Source organism: Podarcis bocagei (genome assembly GCF_964188305.1).
Source record: "Podarcis bocagei genome assembly, chromosome: 14".
Lineage (NCBI taxonomy): Eukaryota > Metazoa > Chordata > Lepidosauria > Squamata > Lacertidae > Podarcis > Podarcis bocagei.
Window position 1 is genome coordinate 26,141,920 of NC_138139.1, and position 11,750 is coordinate 26,153,669.

The window sequence follows — 11,750 nt, forward strand, 5'->3', positions numbered from 1 at the left end:
TCCTGATAAACATATATGTTTTGATTTCCTTCCACCCCTTTTGCGGTTTCCTTATAATGTTAATTTTTAATACTGCATTTCCTACATTATTCCATTTAGTAGTTACTCCCTGATTTTTCTTTAGCATTACCCTTAAAGGCAAAGGGACCCCTGGCCATTAGGTCCAGTCATGGCTGACTCTGGGGTTGCAGCACTCTTCTCGCTTTATTGGCCGAGGGAGCCGGCGTACAGCTTCCGGGTCATGTGGCCAGCATGACTAAGCTGCTTCTAGCGAACCAACTACTTGCTAATCCTGTTACATTAATCCTGTTAATGAACTTAAATGTATACATTTTTTTTCAGATGTTCCACAAATTTTCCCCATTCCTTAATGAAATTCATTTATTCTTGGTTTCTTATTGTTCCAGTAGGTTTTGCTGCTCTCAGTAAAACTTAGTTGAACACCACGTCAGTGCTCTAATATGCACCATGATAGGGGTATTTGGGGTTAAATCCACTCCTTGTATTTATTTATTTTATTTCATAAAATTTATATGCTGCTTGACAAACCCTAAGCAGCTTACAAAGGGGGAGAAAAACAATGACATTATCAGTAAAAACAATAAAAAATGATTTAAAACATTCAAAAATAATTGTAATCAACAATAAGCCAAAAACCCGATTAAAGCACATAGCACCTGTTTACTGAAGTTGTTTCAAAGAAGGAAAATATCCCCATTAGATACATGGATGGCAATGATTCAATATTTCCCTATATTTCCACATTATTAAATATTATTCTAAATAACAAAGGAAACATCTGTAAATCAGCAACTAATATCAGCCTTTGGCAAAGAAAAGAAAAGAAAAGAAAACACCCTCCAAATCATCTTAAATTGACTTAAATGTATGGTTCTAAAGGAAACAAAACCTATGGTTGAATACTAACATGAAACTTTTTGGGTTCCAGAAGTTTATAAAGTAACTGCTCCTCTCTCAATATATTTATTGCCAGCCTTTATTTTACACCTTTATTTTGGATTTTGGATACACCGTTGCATTGCATTTGGCCCATTGGGAGATTTTCAAATTACCCACAGCTATTAATAATGCCATAGCAAGCTCTAATTCCCCCTTATTAACAATTCTTTGGAAACAACAAAGGAGCATTTGCTTTGGATTTAAAACTACATTACACCCAACCATGCCACTTATATTTATAATCTCTTGTCAAAAAGGCCTTAGTTGGGTGCAGTTCTAGAATGTATTCATTACGTCCGTTCCTGGGTTCCTCACATATATCATGCTGAAGATTATAAATTATTTTTAACCTGGTAGGCATCAAATACCGTCCATTCAGTGCAGTGTATTTTATAATGGTTTTCTTTTCCCAGTAAGTGGGATTACATTTTTCACTATGCTTTTTGTAAACCCATTTAGAATAATCCCTGGAAATTACATCACCTATGCCTTACGTTGTCCCGTTTCATAATTAGTTACCCTTCGGTCTGCGTCAGGTAAGATCTCATAGAGGTGGCATCTGCAGAATACATTTTAAGCACTGTGATACCAATTTAACAGTCATGGCTGCCACCACCATCTTGCCCCAAATCAGGAAACTATAGTTTAAGGGTGCTGAGACATATAGAATCATAGAATTGTAGAGATGGAAGGCCCTCTATGATCATCTGGTCCAACCTGCTGCAATGGAGGAATCACAGTTTAAGAATCCTTGACAGATCCCCCCCTTCTGTCACAGATGAGCATCATCATCATCATCATCATGATTCTACTTAGCTGGTCCCCCTATTTCCCTCGCAGAGCTACCTTCTTCCCAGAGAACTCTGAGAACGGTCACTCCTTGACTCACCATCACCTGGACTGGACCACATCCCTGGTGTCCACACCCAGCTGTGGATACGTTTTGGGCCCATTCACTGGTCTGACCAACCAACCACATGGCTGCCCACAGGGTCAGCAAGACAGCCACTCCCCGTGCCACAGATGAACCTTAATGCCCAGATTCCCAGCTTTCAATAAAAAAAGAGAGATAGTTATGTTTCTAGTGTTTGTGGAACTTCAGATATGAGGCACAATATTTCAGGCACTATTCTCCTCATTTGTTTTGCAAGAAGCCTGTCCGTTCCCAGCTTTCAGTTAAGTTTGTTTGTTTATTTGTTTGTTTGTTTGGAGTATCTACTTTGCATGCGCATGCACATACACATATGAAAAATTCCTGTGGATGCACATGACCAAGAAACATGTTTCAGGATTGGTAAAATAAATTTACAGTGGTACCTTGGGTTAAGAACTTAATTCATTCTGGAGGTCTGTTCTTAATCTGAAACTGTTCTTAACCTGAAGCACCACTTTAGCTAATGGGGCCTCCTGCTGCCGCTGCACTGCCGCTGCACGATTTCTGTTCTCATCCTGGAGCAAAATTCTTAACCCGAGGTAATATTTCTGGGTTAGTGGAGTCTGTAACCTGAAGTGTATGTAACCCAAGGTGCCACAGTATACCATTTGCCATACAATGCTGCTTTGCTAGTGCTAGGATGAATGTGCCATGTATTATATGGATATCCAAGAATAATAAAACACGAGGAGTTTAGAGTTGGTCTCTCCTCCTGGATCAACCAACAACAACAACAACCTTAATTTTGTTTCTGGGCTGATTATTATTATTTTTTTCAAAAGATATTTATTAAAGTTTTTAAAAAATATAACAATGAAAAAATAAAAAAATAAAAAGAAACAAAATACAAAATACAACATAAAAACCGTTAAAAAACAAATAATTTTCCATACCATATCTTCCTTACGCTTATTTCCCCAGACCTCCTCATACCTCCCTTCTTTGTATTCCACTTCAATTTGTTAGTTCAGCAAATCCTTACCATTAAGCTTTTACCCATTTATAAACCTTTTTTTTCCCGTATCTCCTAAAGCATTACAGCTGGAAACCCCTTCGTTTCTATCCAACATCCTTCTAACATTCATTAATTTTACAATATTTCTGTAAATAGTCTTTAAATTTCTTCCAGTCTTCTTTCACTCTGGGCTGATTAAAAAGGTCTACAAACCCTGACCTAGTAACAGAAGTGTGGTCTATTGACCACTGGTGGCCTATGAGCTCCATTCAGGTGATCTAAAGAAAGGCTGTAGAACAACTGAAAATATGTGTACTTGGGCCTCACTGGAATCTTTTCCCTTCTTCTGATAATGGCTATTGAAGTTGTTTGGTCTGGGACCAACAATTGTCATAATACTGTTGGTATTGGTACTAACATATTAAGTACCCATACACCTCAGGACCAGGTAACTTGAGAAACTGCCTTATCCCTTACCCACCGCCTGCCACCATCTGTGGGAGAGTTTCTCCTGAAAATTTGAAGCCCTCTCCACATTAACACAGAACAGCAGGGCTTTTAGTGTGACTGACTCCGTTCTGTGGAATAGCAGTCATATTGAGATTTGACAGGTGCCCACTACTGCACTTTCTCGAAACGGTTGAAGACATTTTTGTTCTGAAAGGAGATAAATGGGTCTTTTCCATGAAGGTCCACTTTTAGGATTTTAGTCTTCTACTTGTGGCTTTTGTGGTTTTATCTGCTTTTAATTATCTTACGTGCAAATCACACTGACACAGCAGTTTAGAAGGAGATTAATAAATCAGTTGTAATAATGACAATATGGCGCTGGTTCAGCATACTCATTTTTCTCTAGAAACCTTCCAGTTTTAGCTGCTTTTGTCAGTGGCCTAATTCTGGGTTTGTGGCTTTCACAATATGGTGGTGGTTTTGACACAGCTGGAGGGAGGGGAGGAATGTTTAGGTCTGACAAGCCCCCCTCACGGTTTTCAAGGGGTTCACAAAAACAGCTGGAAAAAGGAGGCTTTAAACTAGGCATAGGCAAACTTGGCCCTCCAGATGTTTTGGGACTACAACTCCCATCATCCCTGACCACTAGTCCTGTTAGCTAGGGATGATGGGAGTTGTAGTCCCAAAACATCTGGAGGTCCACGTTTGCCTATGCCTGTCTTAGGCCCACCCATCTGCACTATCCATGTAAAGCTGTATCCTACCAAATTTCCCAATCGGTCTCCCCCAAAGAATCCTGGGAACTGTAGTTTGTTTAGGATGCTGAGAGTTCTTAGGAGACCCCAATTCCCCTCACAGGGCTACAGTTCCCAGGGCTCCCTGGGAAGTGGGATTGATTGTTAAACTATTCTAGGAGTTGTAGCTCTGGGAAGAGAATAATGATCTCCTTTAAAAATTCTCAGCACCCTAAACAAACTACAGTTCCCAGGATTCTTTGGGACAAGCCATGACCGTTAAAGTGGTATGACACAGCTTTAAAATGTTAGTTCAGCTGGGGCCTTCATTGCAATCAGCACTGTTTCCATTCTGCCACAGTCTGAGTTCTGCTAAGACCTACATTATTTGTCACCACTATCCACCAATGTAATTAATCACATCATTAACTTCAGTGCATTTAGATAGGAAAGCTACTATCATGGCTCCCACTAAAGAATTCTGTAGTTTGTTAAGGGCGTTGAGAACTGTTAGGAGACCTCTGTTCTTCCCACGGAGCTACAATTCCCCAGAGTTCCCTGGGAAGAGGGATTGGCTGTCAGATCAATCCAGGAGTTGTCAATCAAGAAGTCACCACTTCATAACGCAGCAAGGAAGAGTCAGCATTATAAGCAGTAAAAAAAAAAAGCGAAAATCCTCAATGTCGGAAGGTGGACTTAATAATGCCCATTAACGTCAGTGGATCTACTCTGAGGAGGACTGGCACTGACTGCCACCCCATATCATCCTCCAATCCTGAATCCATTCTGTGCCACACTTTGCACGCCAGGGGTACATCTAAGCACCTGAAGGTGCCTTGTAAAAGGTGAACCCAGCAGTCCCCACCACGGCTGACAGCACTTCTCCAAGATCCTTTGGCCATAGCTGAGCCCCACCAAATCCAGCAGCTCCAAACTTCACCTCCTCCCTCCCCTGCAACAGTGAATAAAACAAAAGGCACAATGTCCTTTTACTGTGCATTTCTCCACCCTCCTACAACTTTCATTGGCTGCTGCATTCATGGGTGGGGAAACTAGCAGAGCACCGAAGGCACATTGCCTGTCTTGTTTTGCTCAATGTTCTGGGGGGAAGGCAGAGCAGATGTGGGGCAGATTGCTCTCCAGGGCATCCACACTGTGTTGCAGTGTGCAGGCTTAAGGTGGGGCAGGGCGGGGGGGGGGTCGTCTCCTTTCCTGCTACCTGAAATGGGATCACTGAAATGAGAGACAAGAGCACAGGAAACAGTCATATACTGAGTCAAACCACAATCAGTCCTGCCTACACTGACTGGCAGCAGTGGTTTCAGGCAGGGGACAGTCCTAGCCCAATCTAGAGATGCAGAGAATTGAACCGGGGACCGTGTTATGGTCCTTAAATAAATGATGCTAGAGAGTAACTTGTGGCCTTCTGTGTGCAGAAGTATTTGACCTTCTGTAGGCAAAGCCAATGCTTTGGCCCTGAGCTCCAGCTCTCCCCCAGCAAAATCAAAGTGAAGCAGTGGGAGGCATCTACAGATATTTGAAAAGCAAGGTGCAAAACCAGACACCCCATCTGCCTATTTTACTTTCCTGCACAGCCCATCCAGAGTAAAATAGACTCTGCATAAGTGGTAATTTGACAACCAGCCTCCACATACTGTCCTAGGCAAGGAGGGTGGGTAGATTTTAATGCTTTTGGAACAAACTGCCTTGGGCGTGGATCCTAGAATTGTAGAGCTGGAAAGGCTCACGAGGGTCATCGAGTCCAACCCCCTGCAATGCAGGAATCTTTCAGCCAACGTGGGGCATGACGGAATACAAATGCTTTAAATGAAGGATTATATCATGCCGTGTCCAAGTAGGCCTTCCAAGCAAGCTCTGAGGCTCAGGCTCTGGGGCTTTGCTGTTGCTTGTCTGTGCTGCTGTGATATCACAGAATGCTCACAGAGCATTCCAATCACTCAAGGTAAATGTGGTCACAGCTGAGTGTTAAGCGACAACACAGCTTCTCTGAAGCTCTGGACTGGGGGTGGGTCAGGGACTCATAGGTTCAATCGACGACATTGACGGCAAGATCAAAGAAGAGGTACAACTCCTGCTATTGATATTCTCAATTTCAATTAGAGAACAGTCTCTCTCTCTCTCTATCTATCTCTCCCTCTCTCTCTCTCTCTCTCGTGCGTGTGTGTGCACATACACACACTTTATAACAAGGAAACAGCAAGCCCACTCACACTATTCTAAAGCAATGGAACAACTTGGATTTCAACAGCAGCTGCCAAAATAGCAATCTGAATTAGGGGGTGCGTAAAAAGTCCAATTAAGGGAGCGAAAGAACTGCAGAGTGGGACGACTCAAAGCACAGTTCCTCAGTCGGACCAGAACCATTTACTATTTACCGGCAATTTTACAACCCACAGCATTTTGAGCAGAATAGTCAAGCCAGCTCACAATGGCGCACTTCTCTCAATGCGCTTGCACCTCGATTTCATTCCTCTGCAGCTATCGGCACCTCCGGATGAAATATTGCCTCCATGCAAGGCCACACTGAAACACCCAGCGCAGGCCTGCATTTCACAGCACACACATCAAACTCTTTCCGCTGCTCGGTTTCCATCTGTTCACAAGAGCCAACCGAGGGAATTTGCTGCCTCTCCCTAATGACACCCCCCCCACACAAAACCCATTGGGCAGAATCAGCCAACGGCAAATGTGCAGTCTCGTGGCCTTTGCCTGTATCAAACACAGGACAACCCAGACATGAGACGCACCCCGTGCTTGTGAATGACATGCTGTCACTCAGATCCAGCAAGGTGAAACAGAGCGAGAGGAGGAACAGAGAGACGGTATCCCATTCTTCCCTCTTCCGATTTGCTTTCCTTGGCTCAGGTACCCTGACATCTGATCTCAGGGCAGGACAGCTGGTCCCCCGATCAAACCCATTTGCCTTGCGCTCTCAGATTCCAAACGCAACCTTTTATCTCCCACCCCATCCCCCCCGCCACCCAAAAAGTGTGCTTGTCCTCACCCCATCATACAAAGGGAAAGACAGCCGGCAACCCCAGAGCAAATGCTGAGTCACTTAACGAGAAAACCAAGCTTGCTAATAGCCACCCCCTGCTTGCAAGGTGGTCTGCACTGGAGATTTGCAAGCCAGGTGACTGCAGAAACCTTTCTCCTCTTTTGCCTTTCCCTGTTTCCCTTTCACCTTCAGGGCAAGGACTCAGGTGAGAAGCTCATGGCTGAACGCAGGCCCTAAATAGAACTGCACTGGCTCATCAGAAAAGAACGTAAGAAGAATCTAGCTGGATCAGGCCAAAGGCCCATCTAGCCCAGCATCCTGTTCTCACAGTGTCAACCAAATGGCCCAATGGGAAGCCCCCAAGCACGACCTGAATGCAACAGCAGCAGATGCCCCCCCTCAGTGTCCCTATTTTCCAGGGACAGTCCCAGATTTACAGAAGCTGTCCCAGTTTCTGAGTTGATCCAGGAATGTCCTGCTTTTCCTTAGGATGCCCATATTGTCATCAGAGAAATGTTGGAAGGTGCGGAGTTATGCGACCCCCTGAGCCAAGGAGATACAACCTTTAGAAGACATCTGAAAGCAGCCCTGCATAAGGAAGTTTTTATATATGTCGGAAGCCACCCAGAGTGGCTGGGGTGCAAATGTTGTTGTTGTTGTTGTTGTTGTTGTTGTTGTTAAATAGGATGTCCCTATTTTCATCAGAGAAATGTTTGAGGGTCTGCAGCAGTCCAGAGGTGGTTTTAGGACAGTGCCACTGATTTGCTCGCACTGAGTGCTCAACCAAGGTGGACGCCTTCTCAAAGCCCAGTGAGCACTTGCTTGGCTTCAAGAAGGAAGCACGAGGGCTCTGGCAGGGTCCTAGAGTTCTCCTCCCTCCTTCCCAAAGCTGGGCAAGCGCTTAGCGGACTTTAGGAAGGAGGTGGGAGGGCTCTAGAACTCTGCCAGAGCCTCACACCTCCTACCCAAAATCCAGCACTTGTTTACCAGGCTTAAACTAGCACCTTGAGGGCTGTGGGGAGGGCACCATATGTTAGCCTTGCATAGGACAGCATATTCGCAAGGTTCACCCCTGACCCATTTTCTGCCTCTACTGTAGGAGGCAGTGTGCCTCTGATTGCCAGTTGTTGGGAATCACAAATGGGGAGAAAGCACTGCTGTTCTTTGGTCCTGCTTGTGGGCTGCCCTTCTGGGAATCTGGTTGGCTGCTATGAGAACATAATGCTAGACCAGAAAGGCTTCCAGCCTGATGCAGCAGGGTCCTTAGCATATAGCCATTGCTGCTAGAAACTCTTGATAACCTTTCCCCGTTGCCAGCAAAAGGTGCAGGATGGAGACAATTATATTCATACGATAGCCTACAGTATATAGCTGTACATTAAATTATTATTATTATTATTATTCACAGCTACAATTATATCAGTCAACAGGATGGTCAGGAAAAAGCCAAGCCTCTGCCCCACAAAGCTTACAATTAGGGTTGCCAGTTTTTATTGTCTTTATTTGACCAGTCCTTGTGCCTTTAAACAGCACTCTGGTGTGAAAATGCTCCTTTCCATGGTCTTGAAGCACTTCAAGCTGCTGATCACTGCAGATTACAAGGCACAGTTAAGGATCTCCCCCCCCCCCTTCTGTTCAGCTGGTAACCCACACTTAGAATGTACAACTTGAGAGGAGAAAAGGGTAAAGTGGCTTAAGCAAATGTTTTTGTGCTCTTAGGCCTCATTTCACAGCATGCATGTAGTTGGGGGAGAAGGGTTTCATCATACACAACTGTGGCTAAATGTCCGGATGTACCTTAACTGGGATACCTTTATACCAGCCTTGTAAGGCGGGCTAGAATACTAACTGCCCCCTTTATGAATTGGCAAGGGGGAGGCCACAGCCATCATAAAGCAGCAGAGTGCATTCCTAGCCAAGGCGACATTTGAACCAGGGGCTTCCTGGCTGTCAATCACCATGCCAGCTAGATACACAGATGTCACTGCCTCTGTTGGTTCAGCTTCTGTGTGTCAGACCAGAGCGGGTAGAGTTAATCAGGTCACTGAGGGGTTGACCCACAATGGCCTCTGCTTAATTCAAGTTGATGATTACAGTTATTAGCATTAGGAATGTATATCCCCTATGGACCCCTCAGCCACAGCATCTCTACTGCATACCACCTAGGCAAATATGGGATTCTTTCCACCCCACACTGGATTACTTCGGAGCAACTACTGCGGCCAGGGCCAATTACTGAAGACGCTCCCATGCAGCTGTGTGTGTGTGTGTGTGTGTGTGTGTGTGTCCCATTAACTGCGGGCAGGGGAGGCCACGCTTCCCCCTCTCTCGCTCATCCCAATCGAAGCTCAACGGCAAGGCTCAGGATGCCCGGAGGAAGCCGCCGCGGACAGCTTGCCTGGGCACCAGGAGGGAACCGCGGCTGCTGGCTGTCCATCAAGCCACCTGCACCAAACACGCCCCTCCTCGCATCACCTTCCATCCTGCCGAACCTGGCACGGGACCCGGAGTGAGAGGTGCGGGGGGGGGGGGTGGGAGTCGGAATGAGAGAGATAGAGCGAGGGTCCCTATCCCTCTCGCCCCCAGACCCTCAATACCATCCGCAGCCTTGGCTGACGCTACAGCGGAGAGGGGCTAAAGATGCCACCCGCACGCCCGATTCCTCTCTCTTCCTCTCCAAAAGAAGGTGGCACCCACTTTCCCCCTCCGCACTTTCCGCAAACCCTCTCCGGCTCCCCCCGCTCCCCGGCCCCGCTGGCTCACCAGGTAGGCGCCCACCGTGCCCTGCGCCAACATGAGCGCGCACTCGGAGACCAGGAAGATCTGGATGTTGGAGACGCACGGGGAGCTCTTCTTTTTCCTCTTCTTGGCGCGCTGCGACTCGTCCCCTTGCAGCTCCCCGCCGTCCCCGCTGCTGTTGCTCCCGCCGCCGCCGCTTCCTCCTTCTCCCGAGGAGCCGCGGGGCTTCTTGCCCTGCATCCTCCTCCTTGGCCCTCTCCGCGTCCCCACCGGCCGCCCGGGAGCAGCGGCGGCGGCGGCTCCGGGGGCCAATCAGGCGCGCAACGACGGCTGCCCGCGCCCGCCTCGCCTCCTGCGGCGGGCTCCTCCTGCCGCCGCCGCCGCCGCCGCTGCTCGCACCGCTGCCATGGCCGGCCCGCTCCCTCCTTCCTTCCTTCCTCCGCCCGCTCTGCTCGGCTCCCTCCCTCCTGCTTTCCTTCCTTCCCTCTCGCTCCCTCTCTCGGCCGCCGCTCCAGCGCCGGCCCCAGAGCGCGGCTGCTGCTGCTGCTGCTTGCTTGGCCCAACCCGCCTGCGCCTTTGCTGGGCTGGAGCCAAGAGGGGAGAATGGCGCGCCCCGAAGAGGAAGCGGGGCAGGTCGTCGCTGTATTTTCTCCCACCCCCCACCCCCCGGGAAATACTGGTTCTGCGCTGTTTCTGGAGGAGGAGGATCTGCCTTGCATGTAGAAGGTCCCAGGTTCAACTCTCAGCATCTCCAGGAGGGGCTGAGAGAGACCCCTGTCTGAAACGCTGGAGAGCTGTTACCAGTCAGTGTAAGCAACACTGAACTAGGTGGGCCATGGTATGAGGCAGCTTAGCCAAGGGCCCTAGCTCAATAGTAAAACATCTGCTTGGCATGCAGAAGCTCATCGCTTTAACCCCCAGTATCTCCAGGCAGGGCTGGGAGAGACTCCCTGCCTGAAACCTGGGGGAGCTGCTGCCAGTCAGTGTAGATGATACTGAGCTAGATGGAACAATGTGTCTGACTCAGTATTAGGCAGCTTCCTGTATGGCAAGGTTTTGCCACTCTGGGAAGGAGTTTCCTCTTTGGCCCCTGAGTAGCATTGGAGTCTTCCAGGAGGGTGGAGCAGGGCCAGCTCTGCCATTAGGCAGAGGGAGGATGTAGAAGGTCCCAGGTTCAACTCTCAGCATCTCCAGGAGGGGCTGAGAGAGACCCCTGTCTGAAACGCTGGAGAGCTGTTGCCAGTCAGTGTAAGCAACACTGAACTAGGTGGGCCATGGTATGAGGCAGCTTAGCCAAGGGCCCTAGCTCAATAGTAAAACATCTGCTTGGCATGCAGAAGCTCATCGCTTTAACCCCCAGTATCTCCAGGCAGGGCTGGGAGAGACTCCCTGCCTGAAACCTGGGGGAGCTGCTGCCAGTCAGTGTAGATGATACTGAGCTAGATGGAACAATGTGTCTGACTCAGTATTAGGCAGCTTCCTGTGTGGCAAGGTTTTGCCACTCTGGGAAGGAGTTTCCTCTTTGGCCCCTGAGTAGCATTGGAGTCTTCCAGGAGGGTGGAGCAGGGCCAGCTCTGCCATTAGGCAGAGGGAGGATGTAGAAGGTCCCAGGTTCAACTCTCAGCATCTCCAGGAGGGGCTGAGAGAGACCCCTGTCTGAAACGCTGGAGAGCTGTTGCCAGTCAGTGTAAGCAACACTGAACTAGGTGGGCCATGGTATGAGGCAGCTTAGCCAAGGGCCCTAGCTCAATAGTAAAACATCTGCTTGGCATGCAGAAGCTCATCGCTTTAACCCCCAGTATCTCCAGGCAGGGCTGGGAGAGACTCCCTGCCTGAAACCTGGGGGAGCTGCTGCCAGTCAGTGTAGATGATACTGAGCTAGATGGAACAATGTGTCTGACTCAGTATTAGGCAGCTTCCTGTGTGGCAAGGTTTTGCCACTCTGGGAAGGAGTTTCCT

At 47.9% G+C, this 11,750-nt stretch overlaps 1 protein-coding gene across 1 annotated transcript in view; it reads right to left on the reverse strand.

Moving 5' to 3' along the window:
* SLCO3A1 (solute carrier organic anion transporter family member 3A1) overlaps positions 1-10,134 on the reverse strand; it is a 117,433-nt gene extending 107,299 nt beyond the window's left edge. Inside the window, exon 1 of the mRNA XM_081171127.1 lies at positions 9,816-10,134. Coding sequence (XP_081027253.1) covers positions 9,816-10,031 — 216 coding nt within the window. The 5' untranslated portion in view covers positions 10,032-10,134. The remainder of the gene's footprint in view (positions 1-9,815) is intronic.
* Positions 10,135-11,750: the final 1,616 nt, after the last annotated feature.